The sequence below is a fragment of the Lactuca serriola genome, chromosome 3 (genome assembly GCF_051521515.1).
Source record: "Lactuca serriola cultivar US96UC23 chromosome 3, Lser_US96UC23_V15, whole genome shotgun sequence".
In the NCBI taxonomy this organism is placed as follows: domain Eukaryota; kingdom Viridiplantae; phylum Streptophyta; class Magnoliopsida; order Asterales; family Asteraceae; genus Lactuca; species Lactuca serriola.
This window is the reverse complement of record NC_136410.1, coordinates 33,721,812-33,748,515: the sequence shown is the minus strand read 5'-3', so window position 1 is coordinate 33,748,515 and position 26,704 is coordinate 33,721,812. Positions and strand designations below refer to the sequence as shown.

The 26,704-nt window shown below is 36.2% G+C and overlaps 2 protein-coding genes across 2 annotated transcripts; both read right to left on the bottom strand.

Annotated features, from left to right (window-relative positions):
- Positions 1-1,043: 1,043 nt before the first annotated feature.
- LOC145091832 (uncharacterized) lies at positions 1,044-2,035 on the bottom strand. The gene is made up of 2 exons (XM_079029646.1): positions 1,825-2,035; positions 1,044-1,750 (listed from the first exon to the last, which is right to left on the bottom strand). The coding sequence occupies exons 1-2, from the start codon at positions 1,909-1,911 to the stop codon at positions 1,283-1,285; spliced, it is 555 nt and encodes a 184-aa protein (XP_078885772.1). The 5' UTR covers positions 1,912-2,035; the 3' UTR covers positions 1,044-1,282.
- A 20,816-nt stretch (positions 2,036-22,851) lies between these two features.
- Positions 22,852-26,404, bottom strand: HEB2 (condensin-2 complex subunit H2-like protein). The gene is made up of 11 exons (XM_079029644.1): positions 25,931-26,404; positions 25,749-25,848; positions 25,478-25,590; positions 25,263-25,405; positions 24,717-25,173; positions 24,470-24,636; positions 24,227-24,379; positions 24,034-24,132; positions 23,798-23,899; positions 23,528-23,686; positions 22,852-23,421 (listed from the first exon to the last, which is right to left on the bottom strand). The coding sequence occupies exons 1-11, from the start codon at positions 26,115-26,117 to the stop codon at positions 23,107-23,109; spliced, it is 1,995 nt and encodes a 664-aa protein (XP_078885770.1). The 5' UTR covers positions 26,118-26,404; the 3' UTR covers positions 22,852-23,106.
- Between the last annotated feature and the right edge of the window lie 300 nt (positions 26,405-26,704).

The following is a 26,704-nucleotide window of genomic DNA, read 5'->3' as shown; positions in this document are numbered from 1 at the left end:
AGTGGGTTGTAAACAACCTAGCTAGGTGCCTAGGTCTACACCAAATTTACAAAATAATTCTATATTCATATGTAGTGATGACAATTGTTTTTAGGGAAAATGACACATATAACCCACAAAATTTTAGGGTTGAGTCGTTCAGTCTCTAATGTTATTTCTGTGTCTTTCAAATGAACAAAGTTGGTTGTGTCGGTTCTAAAATGTCTTTTTTTAGATAACGAAGGGGTAACCCGGTTACCCCTTATGACAGTTCACATACTTTTATATTTTAATAATTAAAAATAATAAGAGGGCGCCACAACTCTCTCTCTCTCCTCAAATTTCAAGACATTTTTTTCATTTTTAATCCTCAAAATATTACTCATAAGGCCCATCCAAGGCTTGGTGTCCCAACGGATTCTTCTTTAAGGGTCCATGTTTTCTTTATTTATAGAATAATTAAAAAAAATGCATATATATCAGTATCAAAAATGAAATGAAGCAATATTTTTCAGTTAGTGTGTAACTTGTCCTAATTTTAACAAGAAAAATGGCATAAAAACTCTTAAGTTTAATGTCATGTCATTAGTTTTATCTTAACTTTCATTAAACTTTCTAGTTTATCTTTTTTACATGTTTCTTTAGTTTTCAAGTTTCCTTAAAGTGAAACTCACATGAAAACTTTTAAGTTTGTAAAAAAATTACCTTAAATATGTTTTTTACCAGTTTTATCCCATAATTTTTATACGAAATTTTACTATTTTGGCTTTTTTATTGGTTAACACAAATTTAAGGGTTTTTATGCTAGTTTCCATTTCTTTTAAATTGCATAGTGATAATAATATTATATAAGTGGATATCGTTTTGAAATAAAAGATGAACATTAGCCCTACCATATGCCTACTCTTCCTCTAAAATTAAATGGCCCCTCAATTTTCGTTGCGAACATGTTTCTTGTAAGGGTACGAAGAAATCAAGAAATGTCCACACCATTTTTCTGCCAAATTCCATCGAAGTCACACTGATACTAAACATTCATTCATGTATGGACAAATAGTAATCACTTAAACCAACGGATACAATTCATCACACTTCTTCCAAGAAATTATCCAAACAAACTGGTCAAAAACGAATTGGTCAAATCGTGGGTTCGATTAACAGTAAAGCGAATCTCTGCAAAAGAGATAAATGAACCCAGAAAGGAACACATTTTTTCCAACTAATCTTTACTACCTTTCATCATTTCTTTTAATGCGTAAAAAAAAAAAGTAAATGCAATTGAATGCTTGAATAATTGAAGTCGTTAAGTGACCAAGTAAATGGGCATGGCGGAGCCTGAGATCTTGTGGGTCTGATTCATGTTGAGTTCAGTGAGACTGATGTAGGGTATATCGATATCACCTTTTCGTGTAGATGCGAGTGGTCCGGACGACGGCCGGCTGGTGGAGGTACGGTGGTAAAGAGTGGCAGACCCGTTTCTGCTATCCGTCAAATACACCGGTCCAGACATCGCACGGACTCCTCCTCCGCCGCCGCCGCCGCTGGCGCTGTAGACGCAGTGGAGATTGTTGTAAGATGAGTCGGAGGAGGAAGTACGTTTGCGTTTGAAGAAGTGGAGGGCGCTCTTCCACCACCAGCGTTTACGGGTCTTTTTTATCTTCTTGCTGGTGTCGTCTTTGGAGATGGGTTTCTGAAGCTTAAAATGCACGTTGTCAATGGCGGATCTGGACGAGTAAGTTTCGCGTTTATGCTTTCTGGCTTCTTCCAACACCTGCGAATTGGAACACAGACTGTTAAGCAAGGATTTGAGTGCCATTGTTGAAAGTAATGAAGAGAAAGGGGAACCTGAAAGTAGTCGATTTGAGGGTCGAAGCCATAGTCACTGAAGTGTTGAGGCTCATGAATGGGGAAGATTGGGGATTTGTTGGTCATGATTTCACAATGACAAGCAGTCCAGAATGTGATTGTGAAATGGGTTGATAGCTTTGACGGAAGGGAATGGTAGTATGGTACTATGGCAGGGGAGGTGTTAAATGTAATGAATAATTTGGGTTTTTTATATATAGCTGGGTTGTTGATGTTTTTTTATGTTTGATTATTTTGTAATATCAAGTAGAAAAAACATCATAAATGGTCCCTATAGTTTTCTTAAATCTGAAGTTTAGTCTCTCTAGTTTAGAAATGTCATAGCTGGTCCTTGTGCTTTCAAAACTTTTGACGATTGGTCCTTATTGCTAACTCCGTTAAGTTTTGTCCGTTAATTGGAGGGTATTTTCGTCATTTCACTACCACAGGGACCATTATGATGTTTTTTTTAAATGAAATAATATACAAAGAGGGTCCTACCCCCCCCCCCCTCTCTCTCTCTCGTATGAACACCACCATAATCCCTAAAATACAAAACATGTTCTGAATTTTGGGTTCTTGAATCGATGTATAGGAAAGGAAGGAAGAAACTTTGTGGTTGCTTATAAGGACGTGGGGATTGAGTTAATTGGTACAAACAATGGGGAAAGGAATCGTCGTCTTTATTAGGTCGATGAAGAAACAAACGAACAGAAGAAAAAATCGGGAATCTCCGATGAGGCTGAGAGATCACAAGAAAGGGCAGGCGTCGACCTCCGGCGACCCTCGTGGGTTCAATCTTCGTCTGATTGGGAGGGAAAAGTACGGACGAAATCAACAAATGAGGTGGTCTGGTGGGGTTTAACAGATCGCGAGGAGGGAATAGTTGATCCCCGACGAGCCTTCATCTTCGCCCTGGTCATCGTCTTCATCTGATCAGAATGGAAATCGAACGGAGTAGTCAAAAGTGGTGGTCCGATGACTGAAATAGATGAAGAAGAAGATGGGAAGTTGGATTTTCTGATTGCCCTTCTCTTGTCTGTTCGTTTCCGGCTAACGCGAAAGGGGATGGAGAATTTTGGCCCTCACCTGTGTTGAGAAAGAACTGGACAAAATCAGAAGTCGAGTGGGGGCGTGGGACTTCGTCTTCTTTAGATTGGAGAAGAAAATGAGAGCAACGGCATGGGGTGTCTGGGGGTTGAGCTTGGATGGGAAGGGATCTGTTGGAGGATGGGAAGGAAGTAGCAACCTCCTCTCTCTCATCTTTGCATTTTCTGGTGATCGGAGGACCACCCACCTCCGGTGGGTGAGTCTTGGCAGTCTAATGAAGAAGAAATGGGGACAACAATATCAAGTATCGGGGGTGTTTGTGTGGTGTTAAACGAAGAAGAAAACAGGAGGGAAGAGAGAGAGAGAGAGAGAGAGAGAGAGAGAGAGAGAGGGTGGGACTCTTTTTGTATATTATTTCATTTTTTTTAAATAAAAGAAAACATCATAAATAGTCCATGTGGTGGTGAAATGACGAAAATACTCTTCAGTCAACGGACAAAACTTAATGGAGTTAGCAATAAGAACCAATCATCAAAAGTTTTGAAAGCACAGAGACCAACTATGACGTTTCTAAACCACGGGGACTAAAATTCAGATTTGAAAAAACCATAGGGACCATTTATGATGTTTTTTCTATTAAGTATTATTCACATATTCGGTTTTTTAGTTTTACTGGGAAATTGAGTAATCTATTTCGTATAAATGAATAATTTGATAATAATAATCAATTTTTTTATATTTTTTATATAATGACCATTACTCTAAAATATAGTATTTCAAAATGATTATGTTTATTTCAGAGTTGATAGTTATCGGGTCTGAAATCTGACATCCTGGACTGGAAAAGTGTATTCTTGATAGTATTCTAAAATGTACGGTGCATTCAAGAATAGTGTTCAGAAAAGGTAAAATTAGGGTATATGTATGTTGTTTGTTCTTACACAAGCAGTACATTTCGTTGTCTTTATTCCTCCCTTGTTGAAACCCTATTTTGATAGTTTTCATATCCTCAAAAAATGAATATGTATAAAGATTTTTTTCTAGTGTCAGTTTCTAGTGAAGGGCAATGGCAGGATATCGAGGGATTTATGTCGTATATTGCTCCAAACTACACATGTTTTGGTGTAAATATAAGCAGTGATATCAACTTCGGTGGGTTAATTACATTGGTTACTTCTAAGTCCATGTTACACACTAATTAAATATGTTTACCTTTTAATGTCCTTGATCAAATATAATTATACATATTCTTGACGATATTGATGTCAGATACTTTTTTAGTTTTGTTAGTAGTATATCTCCTAATATGGTACAATTGTTTGTTGTTAATAGTTTTATGGAAAATGGTATTCATCGGTTTCCCATGGATGATGATTCTTGTGGCAATGGGTCTTCCAGTGCTGGAAGTAACCAAATTGGTAATTTATTACCTATCAACTAATCATGTTCATTCTTACATTGAGCTTGTAAAAGGGATGATTATAGGTATAAAGGTAAGACTACAGTTAATGTTGCTCCGTCGTCATTTGATGTTGATGAATCCGTAAATGACCAAGCAAAACTAATGTTGTTGGTTGATGATGACAATATAATTTCACACGGAGAGCCAGTAGAGCATTTCCAGAGTTTCACTGATTTTGTTGGGGATGACAATGAATCTGAAGAGGAAGAAATTGAGCCCATAAAACCACGAAAAGCCCAAGAGGAAAAGTATCCTTATTATTTTCTTTTTATTCTAAAAAAACACAAACCAATAATTAGGTGATGTCTAAACCTTTACCATTGTTTGAATTAGCTCAACAAAAACATAAAGGTGTTGTAGCCCACAATTATTCTTCTTATGTGAAGTTGTATCAACTCTTTAAAAGCAAAGAAGAACTTAAACTTAAATTAAGATTCAAATGTGTTATTGAGGGCTTAGAGTGAATAAATCTACAAAAGACAGGTATGAAGCTGTTTGCTTTGTGAAAAATTATAAATTGTGGTTGCGAGCTACAAAAGATAACGATACTAATTCATTACAAGTGGTTAAACTATCAGATAATCACACATAACTCCTTCCCCCCATCATCGTCAAGACAACAAAAAAGTATCGGGTTACTTCTTGAAGGTCATGCTAGTTGATAGTACATGTAATATGTTGTTGGGGAAACAAATCCAATGAACTTTAAATAACTGTCTTGGTGTACATATTTTATATTGGCAAGCATGGAGTGCTAAAATGTATGCTCTAAATCTGTTAAGATGGACCCCTAAAGAAAGCTTTGAAAGACTTCCTTTATATTGTTACAATTTGGAGAGGAATAATCCACAGACAATTACACATATAAAGAAAAGTTATGACAACAAATTTGAATACTTCTTCATGGCTATCGGTTGTGCGTTAATATTTCTTATATAATAAGTTATTTGAATTCTTGTTACACGTGTATTCAATTTATTGACTAATATATTAAACTGTTGTGTAGGTTCGAGCTTTTCAAACAAGTTTGTGTCCTATTATTATCATTAACGGGGCACATCTTAAAGGGAAATACATGGGCACGATGTTCCTAGCAGTAGGCATGGTCAATAAAAACCAAATCCTCCAAATATAGTTTGGTGTTGGAAAAACAGAAAATGGGGACTCGTGGATATGGTTTCTATTAAGACTCAAAGAATGTATTTGGTGCATGACCACTTTGGCTATCATATCTGATAAAGCCAATTCTATTGAAATAATCATTCAAGTTGTGTTCTCGGATGCATATCATGCACTCTATTGTCACCATTTATTGATGACTATGCCAACAAAGATCAGGAAACAAGAAAGAATCAAAATTTTGTTTTAGGAGACTGCAAAAGCTTACCGAGAGTCTGATTTCAAAGAAAGTTTGGCTAGGTTACGATGTGCACTATCTAATCACATTTGTAACATCCTATTTCCTTTCATTTCTTATTTCAAGGTTGTGGGTCGGAATTTGATTGTGTAAAGGCTTTAGGCCTTACGAAGGTAAAGTTTAGACCTTTTAGAAGGAGGTAGTGATGGTTAAGAGATTTAACCCTTGAACTGTGTATTAGGACGAATGGTAGAAAAGGAAAAGTCATGGGTCTGGTTCTTGTATGAAATATGGATTTTTATTCAAGAAGTTTTTAGTCCAAGATATCTAGATAATATTTTAGGGCTCTTCAATACTGATGAGTTGAAATCTCTTAGATCGATTAGATCTTCAACAGGTTAATCAATAAAAACAAACAAACACAGTAAACATGAGATGGAATCAAAGTATTGCTTAATGATTCAAGAATATTCACGCCTCAACAGAGTTTGATGAAGAACTTCCACTGTAGAGGCGAGCTAGGGTTTGAAGTACAATTATGAGAATAATAATGAAATTGATAATCACAAAGGATGCATGCATGCACCTTAAATACTAAACCATAATAAAAATAAACACGGTTGGATAGGCCCAAACTGGTAACTAAACTGGGCTAAGGAGCGAGCCAAAGACGCAACACTTGATACCAATTGATGAGTTGAAAACTCTTAAATCGATTAGATCTTCAACAGGTTAATCAATAAAAAAAAACAAACACAGTAAACACGAGATGGAATCAAAGTATTGCTTAATGATTCAAGAATAGTCACGCCTCATCAGAGCTCGATGAAGAACTTCCACTGTAGAGGCGAGCTAGGGTTTGTAGTATAATTATGAGAATAATAATGAAAGCGATAATCACAAAGGATGCATGCATGCACCTTAAATACTAAACCCTAATAAAAATAAACACGGTTGGACAAGCTCAAACCGGTAACAAAACTGGGCTAAAGAGCGAGCCAAATACGCAACACTTCAGGTCCCAACAATCTCCCCCTTTGCGTCAATTGAGGTGAGACTTCATTTCTATTGATTTGCTGCAGTACACTTCACCACTTTGAACAGCTTCGGAATGATAGCAAGTAGGACTTGACGAAAATCGATATACCATCTAATCATGTCAATGAAATACTTCTTGTCACCTTCATTGTTCTGCTTGCATTTATGTATGATATCCAAAACTTGTTCCAAGCAAGTTGTAGTGAAAAGATGTTTGTCAATTAGAGCGAACAAGCACTTTTGACCTTCGCCTCTGGTGAACATCACAGAGTTGAGCTTCGGGTCTATCTTCCCCATCTTCATTCTATTGATGTTGCTAGATGAACCAATGGATACCATCGTTGGCTTTTTTTTAAGAACCGAAGCAATTTCTTGATCCATCTTTGCCACTTCTAGAATGTAGCACACCAACATCATCTTGATGTGATCGATGATCGGCTCATATTCAACTGGATTGGTGAGCAAAAAGTTGTATAGCACAATCCAGTCGTGGGGATTGAGATTTGGTAGATCAGCCAGAGAAATTGTATGCTCAGAGTTAGTTGAACCTCTGGTCACCTTGAATTTAACATTGATGAATTTCCCTTCTGCAATCGGTTTTAGTACCCTGACAGTCGTTGTCTTTTGAGCGCTCCAGGTAAGATACTGAGGCTGAGCAAACTCAAGATAGTAGTCAATCAGATCCCTGTCGACTTTTGGGTTAGAATGGGGAACTTCAGCAATAGGAAGGAAACAGTGAAAGACAAATGCCTTTCGGGTTATAGGCATGTCAAACTGAGAATCCCTAGAGTTCTCACGGTCTAGTGACACTACTGACTCAAGCCAATGTGTGCTTGGACATTCAATAGCTTCCTTAATCAGATTTTCCACCGACCAAAGAGGAAAAAGCATTTTCCTGCTTTCCAAGAGATTGTGAGCTTCTTTCTTTTTTCTCTCCTTCTCTCCGGCTTCCCTAGCAGCCTTAGCATTGAGATCATGTGACATCCCCATTTTTCACGGCCAGAAAAGACCGATTTTGTTTATGATTTATAAAAATCAGAGTACTTCTTTTAATAAAAATGTTGCGGAACTTGTTCCCAGTAAAACATGATAAACATGTTATCAAAGCATTTCTGAAGAAATGTATTTTTATTCATTTTAAAACATTTGGGATGTCATCGTCAATACAGAAACATAAGCATAAATAGAACTTACAGTCATTATCACTAGTGATCTATATCTCCTTAATCTCTCAGTGTAATGTGACTTCATATCAACACATGTGATCTAAATAAACTGAGTGGGTCAGGTTGGGAAACTTGGTGAGTACATAGGGTTTTCAACCCACAATAATATAATTATTATGTTTTAATCGTCAAACAGTTAACCCAATTACCCATCCCCATTATCTTCTTTACTCTTAAGGGTCTATCCTAAGAATCAACTATTCCTCGTTCATTCATTCCTAAGGATCATCCTAAGGAATCGGCATGAAATCCATCATTGCCAGGGTTTACTCAACGAGCACTAAATCCATAGCTGCCAGGGTTTTCTCAACAGGCACTAAATCCATAGCTGCCAGGGCTATTTCATTTATCGACAGTATCCACTCGCAATACATGTCAATGGGTTTTTAGAGTACACCGGTGAACACATCGTTCACAACACCTACAGGTTGGGAGCTTGCTAGTGTTCCACTGGACTGTCTAGAATAGTCTGTGGTTGTCATCCATACTCTGCTGAATGACGGGGCCATCATTTGGGAAAAAGGCTTCTCACATCGTCCACCTCTCACCCTCACCTCACGGTCTATTTCACCTCTCAACTCATCATCCAACTCATACTCCATCTATTACATCTACCCATGTTTTACCCCATCATTATTGTAGATATAAAATACATATACAGTTTAAATCATTTAAAACATGTAGAAAATCGTTCATCCAGCATAGACAGTAATTATACAGATAATATTCACACATAGCACGTAGTTTATATAAAATACTTCATATTTATGTGTAAGATGAAAGGGACCATGCACTCACTTGATTAGGTGGTGATTCTGAATTCAGACAATACTTCGTTATCTCAAAACAATTTTCCTCGACAAAACCTAGTATCAATACCACTAGGGTTTAGTTTTTAACGTTAACCGCGACTAATTAATAGTCTAGCTATTATTACTATTATATAAGCGTTAAATAACACTCGATATAACTCATAATAATAGCCCAAATAATTATTTTAAGGTCCTAATAATGTTACTATAATTAAATAAAAGTTATATTAAATATAGTATAGGCGTATCTCACTTACAACGAGTTTTTATTAAAAACCGGGCTTCGCTGGAGCAGCGTTTCCGAGCCGAAAGCTTTTCTTATCGGAGCCGTCGGGCGCTTCGGGGCTTTCTTCTCGTGCTAGGGAGGTTCCCTAGACTTGGGAGGGGTTTAGGGAGGCTAGAGAGAAGTTAGAGAGAGAAAGAAACGCTTATGGTGTGAAGAAATAATGAAGGGTTCACCCTTTATTTATAGGGATTTTATAGTAAAGGCCGCTAAGTTTCATCCGTATCTTCCGTGTACGAGCTCCGTTTTCTACGTTCTTTATATCCACGCGTTGGTATTTACGAGTACTACAACTTTCATTTAGACCTCGTCGGCTAATTCTCCTTCTATCTCAGATTTACAAAAAACTGTATTGAATTTATCGCGCTCGAAGAGTATCGACTAAGCTTCGTCCATATCTTTCGCATACGATCTCTGTTTCCGATGTTATTTATATCCATGCGTTGGTATTTACGATTACTACAACTTTCATTTAGACCTTGTTGGCTAATTCTCATTCTATCTCGGATTTACAAAACCGTATCGAATTCATCGCGCTCGAAAAGTAGAGACTAAGCTTCGTCCATAACTTTCGCATAGGAGCCCCATTTTGGACGTTATTTATATCCACACGTAGGTAAAAATAAAATCTACAACTTTCCTTTTTACTCCGTCGGCTAATTCTCGACCGATCTTAAATTTAACAGTAAGAAGAGATTAGATTGTTAAATGACCGCGAAGAATTTGTAACTCCTTCATACGGACTCCGTTTTCATCTGTCTTTTTATCGTTGAGTTCCTATTAATGAGATCTTCAACTCTCATTTAGGTCGCGTAAGCCAAAAACCGCTCGAACTAAAATTCGAGTTTCGGGCCATGCACCGCTATGCCAAATCTTAGAAAAACCATAACTTCCTTATATGAAGTCAGATTTGGGTGTTCTTTTTATGGACACTCTCATTTTAACATATTCTACGACTTTTGTTTAGATTAATAAGGCTAAAAATATATCTATCGTAAATTCACTATTTACACTTCCCGGTGTCGTGTCGGTTCCGTCGCGAAACTTTGACGGGTCATAACTTCTTCGTTATAACTCGGATTTCGGCGCTCTTTATATGTACGAAAACCTTGTAACATATACTACAACTTGGTTAAGATTATTTATTCTAAATAATCTTTTGCTGAAAAGTCGTTTTCGACCCCTATTATCTCTAAATTGACTAGCCCGGATCTACGGGCGTTACAGATCAGGTTCCATGTCCCTTTGCTTTCTCTTCAGAGCCTCAACAATGGTCTCTTATTCTTCGTCACTATCTTCTAGAACACCTTTTCCATTGTCCTTCACGCTAGAACCTGAAGCCTCATTACCCTTCGGTCGTTCAATGGTGACCTTCAGTGGAACAGTTTTGCTTGTAGGAGGAAGCTGAGTAGTGCTTGTAATTCCTTCTCCCCCTTGTTTCGTAGGAAAAACAGTCTCCGAAACACCCTCTATTCGATTTAACATTTCAAGTGTCAAGACAAGCTTTTCTGTAAGATGATGTCTGACAGAAAGAGTGAGAACTGAGTCGTGAGCTTCCAGAACATTGGAGAGAATGGCATGAACATCTGAGACACAACTCTTGACGACGATCCTCTTAGAGCGAAGGTTTTCAACCTCCTTGTTCGCCTGAGAAAGTTGCAGTGACTTGGTCTGTAGTTGAGTTGTTTTGAGAGCCACTTCATCCATGATCCTGCTTTCCATGGCCAGATCTTCTTGGAACTTCTTGAGACGCTCATTGATAAAGCTCTGCAATTCAGTGTTATATGTTTGAATATTCTGACGCATGGTGGCAAAGTGCTGCTTTTCGGTCTCAAGAGACGCAACAAGCTTTTCCATAGTGGTGTTCACCTTGTTTGCATTCAACTTCGTTGCACCCTGCAAAGACTCCAAAAAAATGTTAGCATCACGAATGAGTTTATCGACTTTTTCGTTCGCTTCTTTGCACGACTTGGTGGAGGCATCTATAGCAGAGGTTGACTTGGCAATTGAAGCCTCATGCTCTTTTACAAATGTAGTCATCATAGCCTTCACCGCAGCTTCTGAAAATGAGTCTTGGGAAGAGGAGGAAGATGCCACAGGCTTGTCAAGCTTGTCGTCCAAATCCTTGAGTTGCCTCTTGGTTACAGGAGCATCATCATCATCATCGCTCTACACCCTGTATGGACTATAGTAGAAGATATCGAAATCGACATCCTCACCACCAAGAATGGTATTGGTTTCTGTCGATTGGGTAGGGGAGGGAGGTTTAGTAGTAACAGGGGTTTCGGGTGCTGAAGTACGAACCCCTCGTATCAGATACGTTGGTCTGAACTCCAGTAGTGGTTGTGGTTGTAGCTTTAGAGAATATATGATAGGAATGGGAATGGTGGAAGTAGGTTGTGATGTGATGATAGGGGAAATGGGAGGAATGGAAATGGGGATGGAAATAGATGGAGGAGAAGGTTCTTGGGATCGAACTGTTACCACTGGTGTAGGCGAACGAGGTGGTGTGTCTCCACGAACCGAACCTTCGTCATCTGAGCTTTCGCTCTCTGATTCGCTTTTGTTGGGTTGAATGATGGGTTAATGACCAGTAGGCACGTACTCTGAGTCGCTTGATGAAGAAAGAATGAGCTTCCTAACTGCTTTCTTGGCTTTCTTCTGCTTGGGCTGGGATGGTGCTGCCTTCTCAGACTTTCACTTCTTTAGAGTCTGCACCTTAGATACTTTAACTCCTATTTCACCCTTTTTCGTTTCTTGATTTTTGCCCCTCTTAGCAGGTTTGTCTGCTTCTTCAATAGACCTCATCATTTCCGGATTGAGTTCCCTTGGACCAGATGAAGGGAGCTTCTTGTACTCCTGAATAATCTTGCTTTATGTGGACACACAAGCATACATTGACTCTGGAATTGAGCCAACGAAGAGATACTTCGAGGGATCAATGACAATGATTTTCATAGTGTGAAATGTAGCGATGGAGGAGAGTAGTGAGTCTTCCATTATGGGAACATGATAGCGTTCCATTGTCCATTGAGTGACAATGGTCCAGAACCGGGCACAAGAAATTTATGTTTGGCCAGAGGTAGATGACAAACTTTGAACCAGTTGTAGCCATAAAACCGAACCATAATCCAAGTTGATACCATTGTACAACCCATAAAGCAGAGTCATGAATAAAAACTCATTCTCGACTCAGCAGTCTGTAGCAAGTTGTGGAGTTGGGCCAATGTGGTTTCTATGTTGTTCAAATGATAAGCCAATATTAACTGATTATAACAACTTGGCAAGGAGTTCAAGACCATGTCAATGGCCAACTCCTCGTCAAAATGTACATTGAGCCTAACAAGGCGTTCCACGTATCTTTGCATTCTCTGCACGTGGTTGCACACAGACTCTCCCTCTTTCATCTCGCAAGCCATGAGAGACTTGACCACTTCATATTTCTCTTCACGATCTCTCTTGTGGTACTTTTCCATAAGGTCATTTTTCATCTCATATGGTCAATACTCCTCATAGAACCTTTTCAATTTAGGAGCCATTGTAGCGACCATGATGCTAGTGACTTTTGTTGCGTCGTTGTAGTGTTTCTTGTAAGAGGCTAGTTGTTCAGGAGTAGCAGTGGCTTCATCGATTTCAATGAGTTTTTCTTCAAAGACATATTCTTTGCCCTCAAACTGAAGCGTCATCTTGATGTTACGCATCCAATCATTGCAGTTGGTGTCATCAAATGTCACCTTGGACACAATAGAGAGTAGGGAGAAACACTAATGGTGGGTAGACGACGATGGAGCAGAAGCATCACCACGAGTAGACATCTATAAAGAAAGAAGGTAGTTTTAGTTAGATGACAATTATACTTAATATTTAACCCATAATAAACGATTAAGGTTAAGATCCAAAATAACAATTCACAACTAAGAAGAGGGATGTCGTAATCTTATTGCGAATTTATGAAGGTAGGTAAAAGCAATTTACCAATTTCGAACTATGAAATTCCTAGATCTTTTGAGATTCATTGAATATATCAATGACATGTTTCATCTCAGATTTTGATCTACTATCTATGACTGGGATACCGAGGATCACAAACAAGATGTGAATAACCATACAAATATGATTGGCACTCTCGATGTCATTTATCATCTTACAATAATGTGCCAGTTAACCACACGCACTCCATTAATCAATGATAATTTTCGAGATGACCATTATTACTCTTTATAGTCACTATTAGTGTACCGGTTAACAACACGTGCTCCGCTAACTACTATAAAGTATAATGTGCAATTTTATGGACTAGCATACTTTTCACATTTTCCCTAAAGTAACTAAGAGTAGGATTTAATAAAAGGTGCTTTAATTACTTTAATTACTTTAATAGCATTATACTTTTAATGAAGTTAATGTCTTATCATATTCGTTCTGCTAACGACCCTCCACCAAACGAGGAAGCGGTGGGTAAGAGTGGACACCCATTCAACTTCCATTTTATAGGCGGTTTCCTTATATCCCCTTATCGTTCGGCTTCGTGAATGAGGCATACTAGAGATCCGACTGACTTAGTCTTATATATAGTAATTAACTTTTAATATTATATATAAGGTGTATTTTAAAACTTTTTTTTTCAAAATATTAGGTTTAATTTACAAATTTCGAAATTAATAAAATTAATTCAATTTAAATAAACCAATAAGTATTAAACAATTTATTTACTATTAATCAGTTAATCAAATAAATTTTAATCCCAATCCAATATCCTCTAATTTCGAAATTAGGGTTGAAAACCCTATGTACTCACCAGGTTTTCCAACCTGACCCACTCAGTTTATTTATGTCACAAGTGTTGTTATGATGTCACATTACACTAAGAGATTAAGGAGATGTAAATCACTAGTGATAATGAATGTAAGTTCTGTTTATGCTTATGTTTCTGTATTAACGATGACATCCCAAATGTTTAAAATGAATGAAAATACATTTCTTCAAAAATGCTTTGATAACGTATTTATCATGTTTTACTGGGAACAAATTCCGCAACATTTTTATTAAAAGAGGTACTCTGATTTTTATAAAGCATAAACAAAATCGGTCTTTTCTGGCCGCGAAAATTAGGGATGTCACAATTGGTATCATAGCATTAGTTTAAGCGAACTAAAAATATGGATTTATTTCTAGACTTAAACTTAGAATGCTAAGCAATGATTGTGAGGAGTGTGTCTAATAAAATTTAGGTAATACACCTGAATAGACACAAGCACTAGCTTATTTAGGGAAAATTCCTAACATGCTTTTATGTGCTAAATGATTTATGATATGCATTATATGATCGGATCTATGGTCTGTTGCCGACCGGATCTGGAAATTTTATGTGTTCAGATTTCTAAACGTTTGATTACAGTATTAGAACTGGCATATAACTTTTCGGTGTGACAAGGAGATCTATACGTCTATCGTAAATAAAATCTTTCATATCTTAAAATTCTCTCCTCAGTACACCAAACGTATGCTTGGGTGTACAAAACGTCATGGTGAAGGCTTGTATCGAACTGAGTAAATGGAGGAAACGAGGAGGCTTGCGATAGTGAATGACGCTTGTTGGAAGATATCATAAGAGAGGTATCTTGCCTTTAGAATGTGTCTAATAAATAAATAGGTCTAGTACGGGAGAAGTACACTTTCGATTAGCAAAAAGCACTGTTGTAAAAATCCCGACTAGGTCCCGATTAATCCCTAGGCGCTACTCGACCGATTAGAGGGCGCCTAGCGATTAATCCTTGAATACATAATGAGCGAAACATTATAAAACGATGAAATTTTAACATTTTGAAGAAATTTTATCTCAATGGAAACTATTTGAGGCATAATTAGTGTTGTATTAATCATATTAACCTATTTTGTTATCATAGTAGTGATATTTACGAACTTTGATATGATATTAGTCATATTTTTTTAAAAAAAAATACAACAAATTAGCAATTAATGGTACCCGATTAATCCCCCGATTAATCTCCGCCTAGCCGATTAATCCCTTGACCCCAGTCCACCGACTAGCTAACACCGAGCGATTTTTGCAACCTTGGCAAAAAGAAAGAACTTTTGGTATAATCAATGGAATTTCCACCACCAACCAAGTTGAAGCAGAATTGATGATTGAAGATACGCATAGAAGAAGTCCTAGTAGAGTCTAGGGGAAATTTTTCTGATTGTTTGGACACATTTTTATGTGTTAAAATTGGTTTTTTGTGATAATGACTAGGAAAACTACGAGATAATACTTGGAACGGGTATGAGTAGGTGTGAATGGTAGTAGAGGCCTATACTACCGGAAGCACAGGACTCACACTTGGATCAGGGAAAGTCACAAGGTTACCAAGGAGCTAGTAATTGATTTCGTTTTATTCAAGTATGTCGTTACCATTGTTTCGGTAATGACTAAGAATATTGTTGTTATCCCAACCCTAGTGGTCATATCACATTGAGTCCGACTACGATGAGTAGGTTACGTGGTTCAGAGAACCAAGTTTGATGTAGCGTCCGACTTAAATCAAACGATTGAAATCAAAGCGATCAATAGAAGTATCGCTCTCATTGTTAAAGAAGTTGGTAGCTAGAAATGCTACATGTTAAAATGTGATTATATCACTTTAGACCGTGAAGGAAGGCATATTCCATTCCGGAATTTGACTATAAGAGACCTGAGTCTAAGCGTTGTTACATACGATGATAGGTCATTAGAATATGACACATCAGTCAATTGTAGTAATCAAATTAATTTATCCCAAGTTTGTTAAGAAGAAGAATGAGTCTCTGATAAAGAATGAGGTTGTGACACACAGGTCATGACTGAAAGTCTAACGAACAGGTGCAAGACCGAGCACCGCCTGCAGTCAAGGAGTCCAAGAGTTAGATACTCGTTCGAAGCAACATAGAAGTTACAATTATTACCTAGGATGAAGAGATAATGTATGGAGTCATTATACAATCCTGTTTCGTTGATGATTTTGGGACGTAATCATCCTAAAGGGGAGATAATTGTAACGCCCGTAGATCCGGGCTAGTCAATTTATAGGCAATAAGCGTCGAAAACGACTTTTCAGCAAAAGATTATTTATAATAAATAGTCTTAACCAAGTTTTAGAATATGTCTCAAGGTTTCCGTACATATAAATAACGCCGAAATCCGAGTTATAACGATGAAGTTATGGTCTGTCGAAGTTTTACAGCAAAACCGGCACGACACCGGGAAGCGTAAATAGTAAATTTATGATGGAGCGACTTTTAGCCTTAGCAATCTAAACAAAAGTTGTAGTATATGTTAAACCGAGAACATACAAAAAAAATAACGCCCAAATCTGACTTTGTATGAGGAAGTTATGAATTTTCTAAGATTTGGCTTAGCAGTGCACGACCCGAAACTCTATTTTTAGTTCGAGCAGTTTTTGGCTTACGCGACCTAAATGAGATTTGAAGATCTCATTAATAGGAACTCAACGATAAAAAGACAGACGAAAACGGAGTCTGTAGGAAGGAGTTACGAATTCTCCGCGGTCATTTAACAGTCTAAACGCCTCCTACTGTTAAATTTGAGATCGGTCGAGAATTAGACGACGGAGTCTAAATGAAAGTTGTAGATCTTGATTTTACCTACGCGTTAAAAAAATAACGTTGAAAACGGGGCTCGTATGCGAGAGTTATGATTTTTCTAAGTTTGAAGGCTGATACGCGATAAGGGGTGACGTGGCACCACTAGAATTGGACACGTGGCACCACCAGAAGGCTGCCACATGCCCCAACTCGACGAGTAGGTCCTCCTACTCGGCGAGTCCATCAGTCAGCACCCCTATAAATAGAGGTGTCGGGTTCCCTCACTTCCTCACACCTTCAAACCCTTTTTTTTCTCTCTCTAAAGCCCCAAACCCCCCACCCCACCCCCAAAGTCTAGGTAAACCCCCTAGAACTCGAAGGAAGCCCCGAGAAAAGAGTCTTTCGGCTCGGAAACGCTGCTCCCGCGAAGCCCGGTTTTGCGAAAAACCCGCTATAAGTGAGCTATGTCTACCCTATCTTTAATATAGCTTATGTTTTAATATAGTAACGTTATTAGGAACTTATATTTAGTATTTGGGCTATTATTATGAGTTATATAAGAGTGTTTCTTAACGCTTATATAATAGTAATAATATCTAGACGATTAATTAGTCGCGGTTAACATTAGACTAAACTCTAGTGGTAATGATACTAGGTTTTGTCCGAGGGAAATTGTTTTAAGAGTAACGAAGTGTTGTCCGAGTGCCTAATTACCACCTTACCAAGTGAGTGCATAGTTACTTTCATCTTACACATAGATATGAAGTATTTTATATAAACTACGTGCTATGTGTGCATATTATCCGAATACTTGATGTCTATGCTGGATGAATGTTTTTATACATGTTTTAAATGATTTAAACTGTATGCGTATTTTATATATACAAATATGTTAGGTATGACATGGGTAGATGAATGATGAGAGATAAAAGATGATGTGAGTAAACATAGGCAGCCACAGACTTAGTGCCTAATAAATAACATCGGCAGCTATGGACTTAGTGCCTATTGGACAAACACTAGTAGCTATGGATTTAGTACCTGTTAGGAATTGTTAGCTATGGACTTAGTACCTATTAGTTAAACACTGGTAGCTATGGACTTAGTACCTGTTAGGAATTGATAGCTATGGACTTAGTACCTATTAGTTAAACACTGGTAGCTATGGACTTAGTACCTGTTAGGAATTGGTAGCTATGGACTGAGTACCTATTAATTAAACACTGGTAGCTATGGACTTAGTACTTGTTAGGAATTGGTAGCTATGGGCTTAGTACCTGTTAGGAATTGGTAGCTATGGACTTAGTACCTATTAGGTAAACACTGGTAGTTATGGATTTAGTACCTGATGAATAAACTATAGCAGCTATGGAATTAGTGCTTTACGAAGGAGCATTGGCAGCTATGGATTTAGTGTCAGTCCTATAACCCTGGAAGAAAGGGACCTCAGAATAAACGAATGCATGATAGATGACTCTTAGGATAGATCCTTAAGAGTAAAGAAGATAATAGGGATGGGTAATTGGGTTGATTGCTTGATTGTTTAAACATAATAATTATATTATTGTGGGTTGAAAACCCTATGTACTCACCAGGTTTCCCAACCTGACCTACTCAGTTTATTTATGTCACATGTGTTGTTATGAGGTCACATTACACTGAGAGATTAAGGAGATGTAAATCACTAGTGATAATGAATGTAAGTTCTGGTTATGCTTATGTTTATGTATTGATGATGACATCCCAAATGTTTAAAATGAATAAAAATACATTTCTTCAGAAATGCTTTGATAACGTATTTATCATGTTTTACTGGGAACAAATTTCACAACATTTTTATTAAAAGAAGTACTCTGATTTTTATAAAGCATAAACAAATCGGTCTTTTCTGGCCGCGAAAATTGGGGATGTCACATAGTTTATTATTGTAAATAAACTATAATTCCTTCTTTGTAGATCTTCAGAAAGTCAGCACCAGAAATCTCGTGCCTCTGCTGGCTCACACCCAAACTCTAGTAGTTGGGGACTATTGAAGAGATAGGGGAGAGGAGGGAAATTTCGAAATTCCTTTAAGAGGTATGATGGCCAAAAAGAAAAGACCCAATGAGGGTTTATATAGTTGACTAGTGGGGCTTGGATAAGACAGGTTTTCTTGGATAAGTCTTATCCCTTTTGCTTTCCCCCTAAATTTCCTTAGAGCCCAAGAAAAGTTTTAGAACTATCTAGAACCAGTCTAGAATTCGTCCAACCCTAAGGGATGTTCTACAATCTGTCAATGCTCAATATTTTGAACATTGTCAGCTTTAGTCCTTCCAATTTTAATTATTCCAGTTGATCCCAAAATTAATTCTAGTTAATTTTTTATTAATTTATATCTAAACAATATAATTTCGGATTAATATATTTTTCTCAAAACACATTAATAAATTATTTATTTTGATTTCTAATTAATTTATTAATCATATAATAAATTAACAAATCAGTCTCTCTCTACAAATAGCATTCCAGTCTCTTACTACGTTTGAAGGCAACCCAAAAGGACTTTGCTAATAATTTAAGTTTATAATAATTTATTATATATATATATATATATATATATATATATATATTAATTTGTGTACCCTAATGCATATGTAAGCAATTTAGCAGTATCAATAAAATCTCTCTCTCTCTCTCTTGTTTGCCCATAGCCAATCATTTTGATCGTGTGAACCACGTAAATTGAATATATTTTTTTTTTCTTTTAGTTGTCAGTAAACACATTTTAGTTTTTAAAATGGTAGCCCAAGCATGTTTATATTTATATGTATCTTTTATCTCAAGTTGAACAATTCATCTTTCTTTATTACATTTTTGGCCTAAACTTTAATTTTTGTTATCAATTTGGTTCTCATATTATATATTAATAGGAATTCATCTCAAATTTAGTTTGAAATGTTGTATTAAAAACTAAAGATAAATTGTAATGCATGGATTAATTCTAAAAAAGTTTTATAAAGTTGTAGAAAAGCAAATTTGTAAATTACACTGAGAAAAAAAATCAAAATAAAAAAGGTTCTAAAAAGATCTTAAAAAAGTTGTATAAAAATAAATTTGTAAATTAAACTAAACTTAGATGAATTCCTAATAAAATTTAATATTCAAACCAAATTCATAATAAAAATTAAATTCCAGGCCAAAAACGTAAAACTAAAAAGTGTGAACCTGAAAAAGAAAATGAATTAATTATTATTTTAAAAGATAAAATAGGTTTGTTTGCAAACTTAAAGACATTTTTATAAAGTTATTTTTTTCAAACTTAGTGATAAACCTAGTTTATATATTTGATAAAAATAAATCCCTGCTCCCCTTTAAGCTTCTTGCTTTCTGGGTTAGCTTATATAATATTGGCCGTTCAAAAAAAAAAAAGATAAAAATCAATCCTTGAAATGTCGTTATTACAACTTAAATGACTGTTTTTAAAATATACTTGTAAAAGAATCAAAGTTATTTTTTAGTAAAAATAAAATAAAAATGAAAACATTATAATAAGTGAGATGGGGTTTTGGGAGTGGAGGTGTTAAATGCGGGGATGCGGATTTGGGGCTCGTGAAGTTATTAAATAGCCTTCACGTTCGACACTCCATAATCATATCTTCGGTATTTAATTCTTTCCTACGTGATAGTGTGATACCGAAATAGTCTTAGAGTTTAGCTATCATCAAAAGTTATTAGTTAAAACAATTAACAAACTAACGAGTAAATTTGGTAAAACATTTGTTATAGGTGTAATGTTGATGCCTTGATGGATTGGGTGGAAAAAAAAAATTATTATTATTGTATCAAGTTAACCCAAAAAGATAATAGTAATATGGTTATGTTTGGGTTAAGACGATATGAATGAAATATGGAAAAAGAATCATCAAAACTTATACCATCACTTTGTGGGTTAGCATGTAAAACTTGGCCCCTTCACAAGGATTACTCAAGTTCAAACCTTAGAAACCTTAGGAGTTTCAATCAAATGATGGTCATAAGAAGGATGCACGGTGTGATCCTGAAAGACTTCTTAAGCTGGAAGGGGTGATGTCATTGAAACCACGGTTTCTCCTATGCCACATAGATGCTAACTCATATTTTTTTCTCATTTTATCAATTTGAAACCATAAGGTGGGAGTGGGAAAATGGTTAGGAGAAAAAAAAAAGAAAAAAAAAAAGAAAGATGATTGGTTGATAGATGAGAGAGAGAGAAAGGGAGTGCACCCCTGGAAGACCGCAGTGCGGCCTAGACCACACCTGGACCGCACCCATGGGGCGGTATGCGTGATGATGTGGTGGGTGGAGTCGGTCTAGACCGCACCCACTCCCTCTTGTCTTAGTATCATCGCCCAAGACGGGACCTCTCCTCCACCAAGTCGGATAACAAAATACGTCCCTCCCAATATTGTTTTGTTGAAGTCGGCCCAATTTGGACTGATTTTGTTTACCAATATTAAAAGCTATATGATCACAATAACGATCCAATGTTTATTTAGCAAACTAGATTTGTTTAACACATTTAAATAATTTTGAATTCATTTCCATTTTAGCTGTAATAAATTAACTTGAATAAAATATAATCAAATCAAGTCATCTGGAAATAAACTTGTCAGAATATTATTATCTTTATTTAAAATCATTCAAATCGTCTACAATTAAAAATTCAAATAATCAAATTCAATGGCTTACCAATGAAGACTTGTATTGAAACGGTTCAAGAATATCACTTTCTATTGGACAGAAACTCTAAAATTATTGTGTTTGTCAATTGTCATACTAATAAAAAAACATAGTTGTTGTATGACAGCTAACTAGATGACAATATAAAACATAGTTTATATTTATATAATTAAAAACTAATGTTATATTATATCAAATATAAGTTTTGGGATATAAATTTTTATCATATTAAATTAATTAATAATAATAGAGTTTTTCAAAAGAAAAAGAGTTAAAACACATTCCTTACATTCCATGTATATTTTTAATACAACTTGAATGCATGTTAACATTTATCTCGAACGGAAAATTAATAAGTATTATTAATAGTGGTTGTGAAGATTACTCCAATAGCTATCGCGTATCCTAAAGTTCATAATATATGTGTGTGTTATGTGTATATGGTAAAAGTCGATGTATGCATGATTGCATGAATGTAAAGGCGCCACTCATGGAGGAAAACAGTGAATGTCCACAAAATGTATGACTTACCACTCATTTGACGATGTTTTTTTTACATGCCTAGAAGAGTAAATTGATTAAATATAGTATACTTTATATTTTTGGAAAGTTAGATTCGTGTATAGAAGCATGTTTAAATTTTAATATTAAGGATATATTTGACAAACTACTTAAAAATAGAGCTATGAACTTATCAATAAATTATCTTATATTTTTTTTACTAAAATCTAATTTATAAATCAGTCTAATAGTCTTAAGGGCTTTTTGTTTTGTTCTTATCGGGTCCAATAAGAGTTGACAATTCTTTTCAATGGTCCATGTCAACGGGTATAGCTTTGTTAGAACTCAATCTCCTTCACCGGGTGTAGACTAGCTGATTATATAATTTGTTTGCCTTCATTATTTATAAGTAAAAAATTTGTTCTCAAACTGTTTTTGGAATTTAAGTGTTTGGGGCAAAAATTGATACATGGCATGATATATATCCTTTAACATCGGTTCATTATATATAATGAATGGGTTTGAGCCAATTTGGTTTTTATTGTTAATGTATGTTGTTGGTTATTGAATATGACAGTTTTACCCTTTAAATGAGTTTTATAAACTTTAACTTTCAAGCTATCAACACAAAATTTAACTTTATAGGTAACAACTTTAAGTTTTAAGCATGAGCACCTTGAGCTTTCAAGACCAACTACATAAGTACATTGCATATTTAAGTAAATCGGTTTTAAATTGTCAATAAGTCATCACGTTGTCGATGTTTTTATAAAAAATATTGTTTGAGGGTAATAATCATTCTACACAGTGAGTCATGTAAAATTAAACAAGTTTTAATCAGAAATTAACACAGTCAAAAACTTCTAGCCCAACAACTCTAACCTAATCAACAACTACATCCCTTACCAAGTTACCAAACATTACATACCAAAAAACTTTAAAGAAAAAAGTAAAATCATGAGCCAATCAGAATCTAAATTCAATTCAATCAAAGATCTAATAAGACAAAAAAAAAATAAAGCTAAATAGGTTACATTCTCTAAAATTATTGAAAAAAAAAAGTTCCTACTCAAACAGTATAAACTTGGGACATACATCTAAGGGCATATCTAATGACAACAATTAAGACGAATCCTTGATTAAACTCGGGTAAGAAAAGACGTTAGAAGAGCCCTGACTTGAATTAGTGCAGAATATTTGTTACAAACCTAAAATAACTGTCAGTACACAATAGCACAGAATTACACAATCTTCACAAACTCACAGAGAATTCACCCTGGAGACATCATCAACCCATCATGGTCAACCAATCTTGACCGCCGTCTCCTCTTGCTTTCCGGCGTACGCCTAATTCCACCGACTTTCCCTACCTTTATAGATCTCGGAGGTGACACCGACCCCGGTGGTGAATGGTTCTCTTTTCCTCTCTTCATTTGAGCCTTTGGTCTCTTATTCGCAGATCTAAGTCTTACTTCCGGTCTTTTCACGTTAGTAAGAAGACGAACATGGAACGGATTCTCACCCGTGTAACAAACATGTCCGCCCTCGATCCCGCCCCTTTCCAATTCAACGTTTCCATTGTTCACCTGATACGACGAATTTTTTTCTAGTTTAGCAAAAAAAAGTTGACGATTCTTACATATCTAGGGTTAGGGCACACAATTGATTGATTAATTGAGATCGATTGATTACCAGTTGGAGAAGTGCGGAGAATGTTCGAGCGACGTCGTGTTTCTCTAGACCTCTGACAACGTCTGTAAAAGACATGGAATTGCCCACGTCTTCTTGGAATGAGAGCTTGTCTAAAGTGCGTTGACCGTATTCGTGAATGTCAAACGGTGGTCGTGCATCCTGTCAGATGATCAATTTATTGATGTGAAAGGTAGAAATTGAGGGGAAGATTCAGATTAGAGAGTTATAGGGTTTATCGATGATAAGAAAATGAAGAAGGAATCGACGTACTTGTTCATCTAAGTTTTGTTCGATTCGTTGTTTCCAGGTTGAGACCCGGGCTGCTAATGCAGTCTGCTTTTCTGTCTCGGAGATACTTGCAAGCAGAGAATCCTGGTGAATTTTGGAAGAGATGTGATTGTTTACATCACCATAATAATTGGAAAAAAAATATTTACAATCAAACAAATATCAAAAAGGATAACTTCATCAATACATATGCAAAGAGATTAACATTTTTTCCTCACCAGATGAGATCGGCACAAGTCTTCAAGATTCTCATGAGACTTTGGCTCTTCATGCTCAACTGGTTCCTTGCTGTCAAATTGAGTAGCATCATCCATATGCTGCAAAATATTAACCAATAAGAGCATCAAAACAAGCTTCCCATAAAACCATCTTCATTTGCTGTATAATAAGACATAAAAGAAAAAAACTAACATTTTCATGATTGAAATGATCTTCATTCATGTAATCATCATCTGGCATGAAATCATGGCCCCCACTATCATATACATCGTCTTCATCATCTTTATCATTATTATTAAATGTGCCAATATTTTCATCATCTCCTTCAACAAGCGATTGTCGAAGCTACATAATACACTCCACAGTTATACCAAAAGAGTAAACTATGTTTCCTATTTCCTGCATTGTGCACTTTAAAAAAATTAAGAATCCTACCTTTTCATAATATGGAGGAGATTGTGACTCATGATCTTTTCCATGTTGTGCCTCCCATATTTCATGAAGCTCTACACTAATAGGACCATGCAATTTTGCAAGTGGAAACTCTTCTGTGATTGAGACTTTGGTGGTTGGTTTTGGCCAATCTTTTCTGTAAACTTTAACTGATAAAAGTAAACAGAGTGAGTATATAGAATGGAAGTATTGGAGAAAGAATCAAGAAAACAGAACATTTCATACAAACCTTTTTTGAAGGGCTTAATTTTCAAGTTCCCCTTTTCATGAGGATTTAAAGGTTTCCATGGATCTTCTTCGTCTTCTTCATCTGAATCATCATCAAATGCCTCTGGTTGTGAAAACCCATCATCCATGTCGAATCCATGATCATCCATATGATGGTCATTAGTTTCAAACTTTTTATCATCATATGCATTTTGACTTGGACCAGGGTCAACAGTCTTTCCTGCAGACCTTCTTGAAGGTGACATGAATCCACCAGAACGTCTTGAAGGTGACATGAATCCACCAGAACGTCTTGAAGGTGACATAAATGTCTTTCTAGATTTAGACCCAATAGAACTTCCTCTAGAATTATTTTTAGTCTTGTTAACTTCATCATTCCCATTCAAAAATTCATCAACTGCAACTGCATCACATGCATCTAAGAGAATAAAATCCTTATAGAGATCATTTGTAGCTAACTGCAATCATAGGTTAAAAAAGGAATTAGTAAAGAGGGGTGATTGTGTCATTTCAATATCTGTTCACTTCATTATATAGCTTTGCATACCAAATAAGACTCCAACTCCCCACTGTCTCCACTTGTATCTAAACAATCACCCTCAAGAACAACCAAGTTTGCAGGAGGCTTTACATGGCTGTTTAAAAGGGTATTGCTGTCTTTTGATCTATCCAATGAGTTCTTTGCGTCAACTGGTAAAATACATACAGCATTTAACAACAAAACAGTAAAAATTAACTGGTAAATTGAGTTAGAAGGGGTACCTTGAATATCATCTGAGCCCCAAAAAGAATCATCTGGTTCAGTAGGAGTAACAACTGGGCCATTTTCTTCTTCTTGGCCTGGTGCAGCATTCTCTGGTTGATCATGTTGCTTACTGATTACATTTCATATAACTAATCAGAAAGTGACTGCTTAAATTAACATTCAGATAATCGAAAAAGCCCTTAAAGAAGAAGCACTTCTAGTCTTATCTAGACTTACTTTAAAATGTATGTATCAAAATGAAGTTTTATTTTCGGATTATAAAGTTACCTTTGTTGAGAGATGAACTCCAAAGCATGAACAACCAAAGAATAGAGATACTCGACCTTCCGGCTGTACACCTGAATTGAACCTTGGAGCAGCAAAGCAGCTAGGGTTTCCACAAACAAACAAGTGTTAGAATTCGCTTAAACAAGATCTACTATAATTTAATGACTCTGAAAGTTACAAACCTTCCGCAAAATTCACAGATAGGTGACTATCATCTTCACCACCAGTAATCTCACCGGAGCAGATCTTGAGCAAATACTCTTGGAGATTATTGGCAAGATCTACCTCCCAATTTGATTCCAAGTCACGAAGAGGCTGTACGGTGTGAAATTTACCGCCACCGGAAGTGCTCGCTTCGTTCGTGTTCATTTTATCCTAATCCGGCAGGCCATTCTTTTCGTATGCAAAATCGAAATTGAAATAAACCCTCGTTCCAAAACAAGCTTTGTTTCCAGCGAGTCAACCCCAGATGGAGAAAGATGAAAACTAGGAACAAACCCACATGAACAAAGATGAAAGAGAGGAAGAATATGAGAACTGGGTCTGTGTGTGGTGTGTGTGGAGCGAGAAAAACCGAGGATTCAAAATCTTTTCGTTTCCCGCTCTGGTCGTCAAACTTTTGGGAGAAGACAATGAAATTAGATGAACCGGGCCGGATGAAATCCCTAATCTAGTCATCTGTGTGTGACTGTGAAATGCGGAAGTGTAAAAGAAAGAGTAACTTGCACGTTTTAGTCCCTTTTCTATACTATTTCTTTCACGTTTGGTCCAAGCTTACTTTTTGTCGCAAATTTGCTAATGTACGTTTAATTTCCTTTGATATGGTTCTTGGATTGTTAAATCTACACTAAATTACAAATTTAGTATTTATGTTTAGCATTTCTTTTTATTTAGGATAAAAAAAAACCATTTTATAATTTTTGTATTTATTAAGCCTATATGTTTCAACAAAAAAA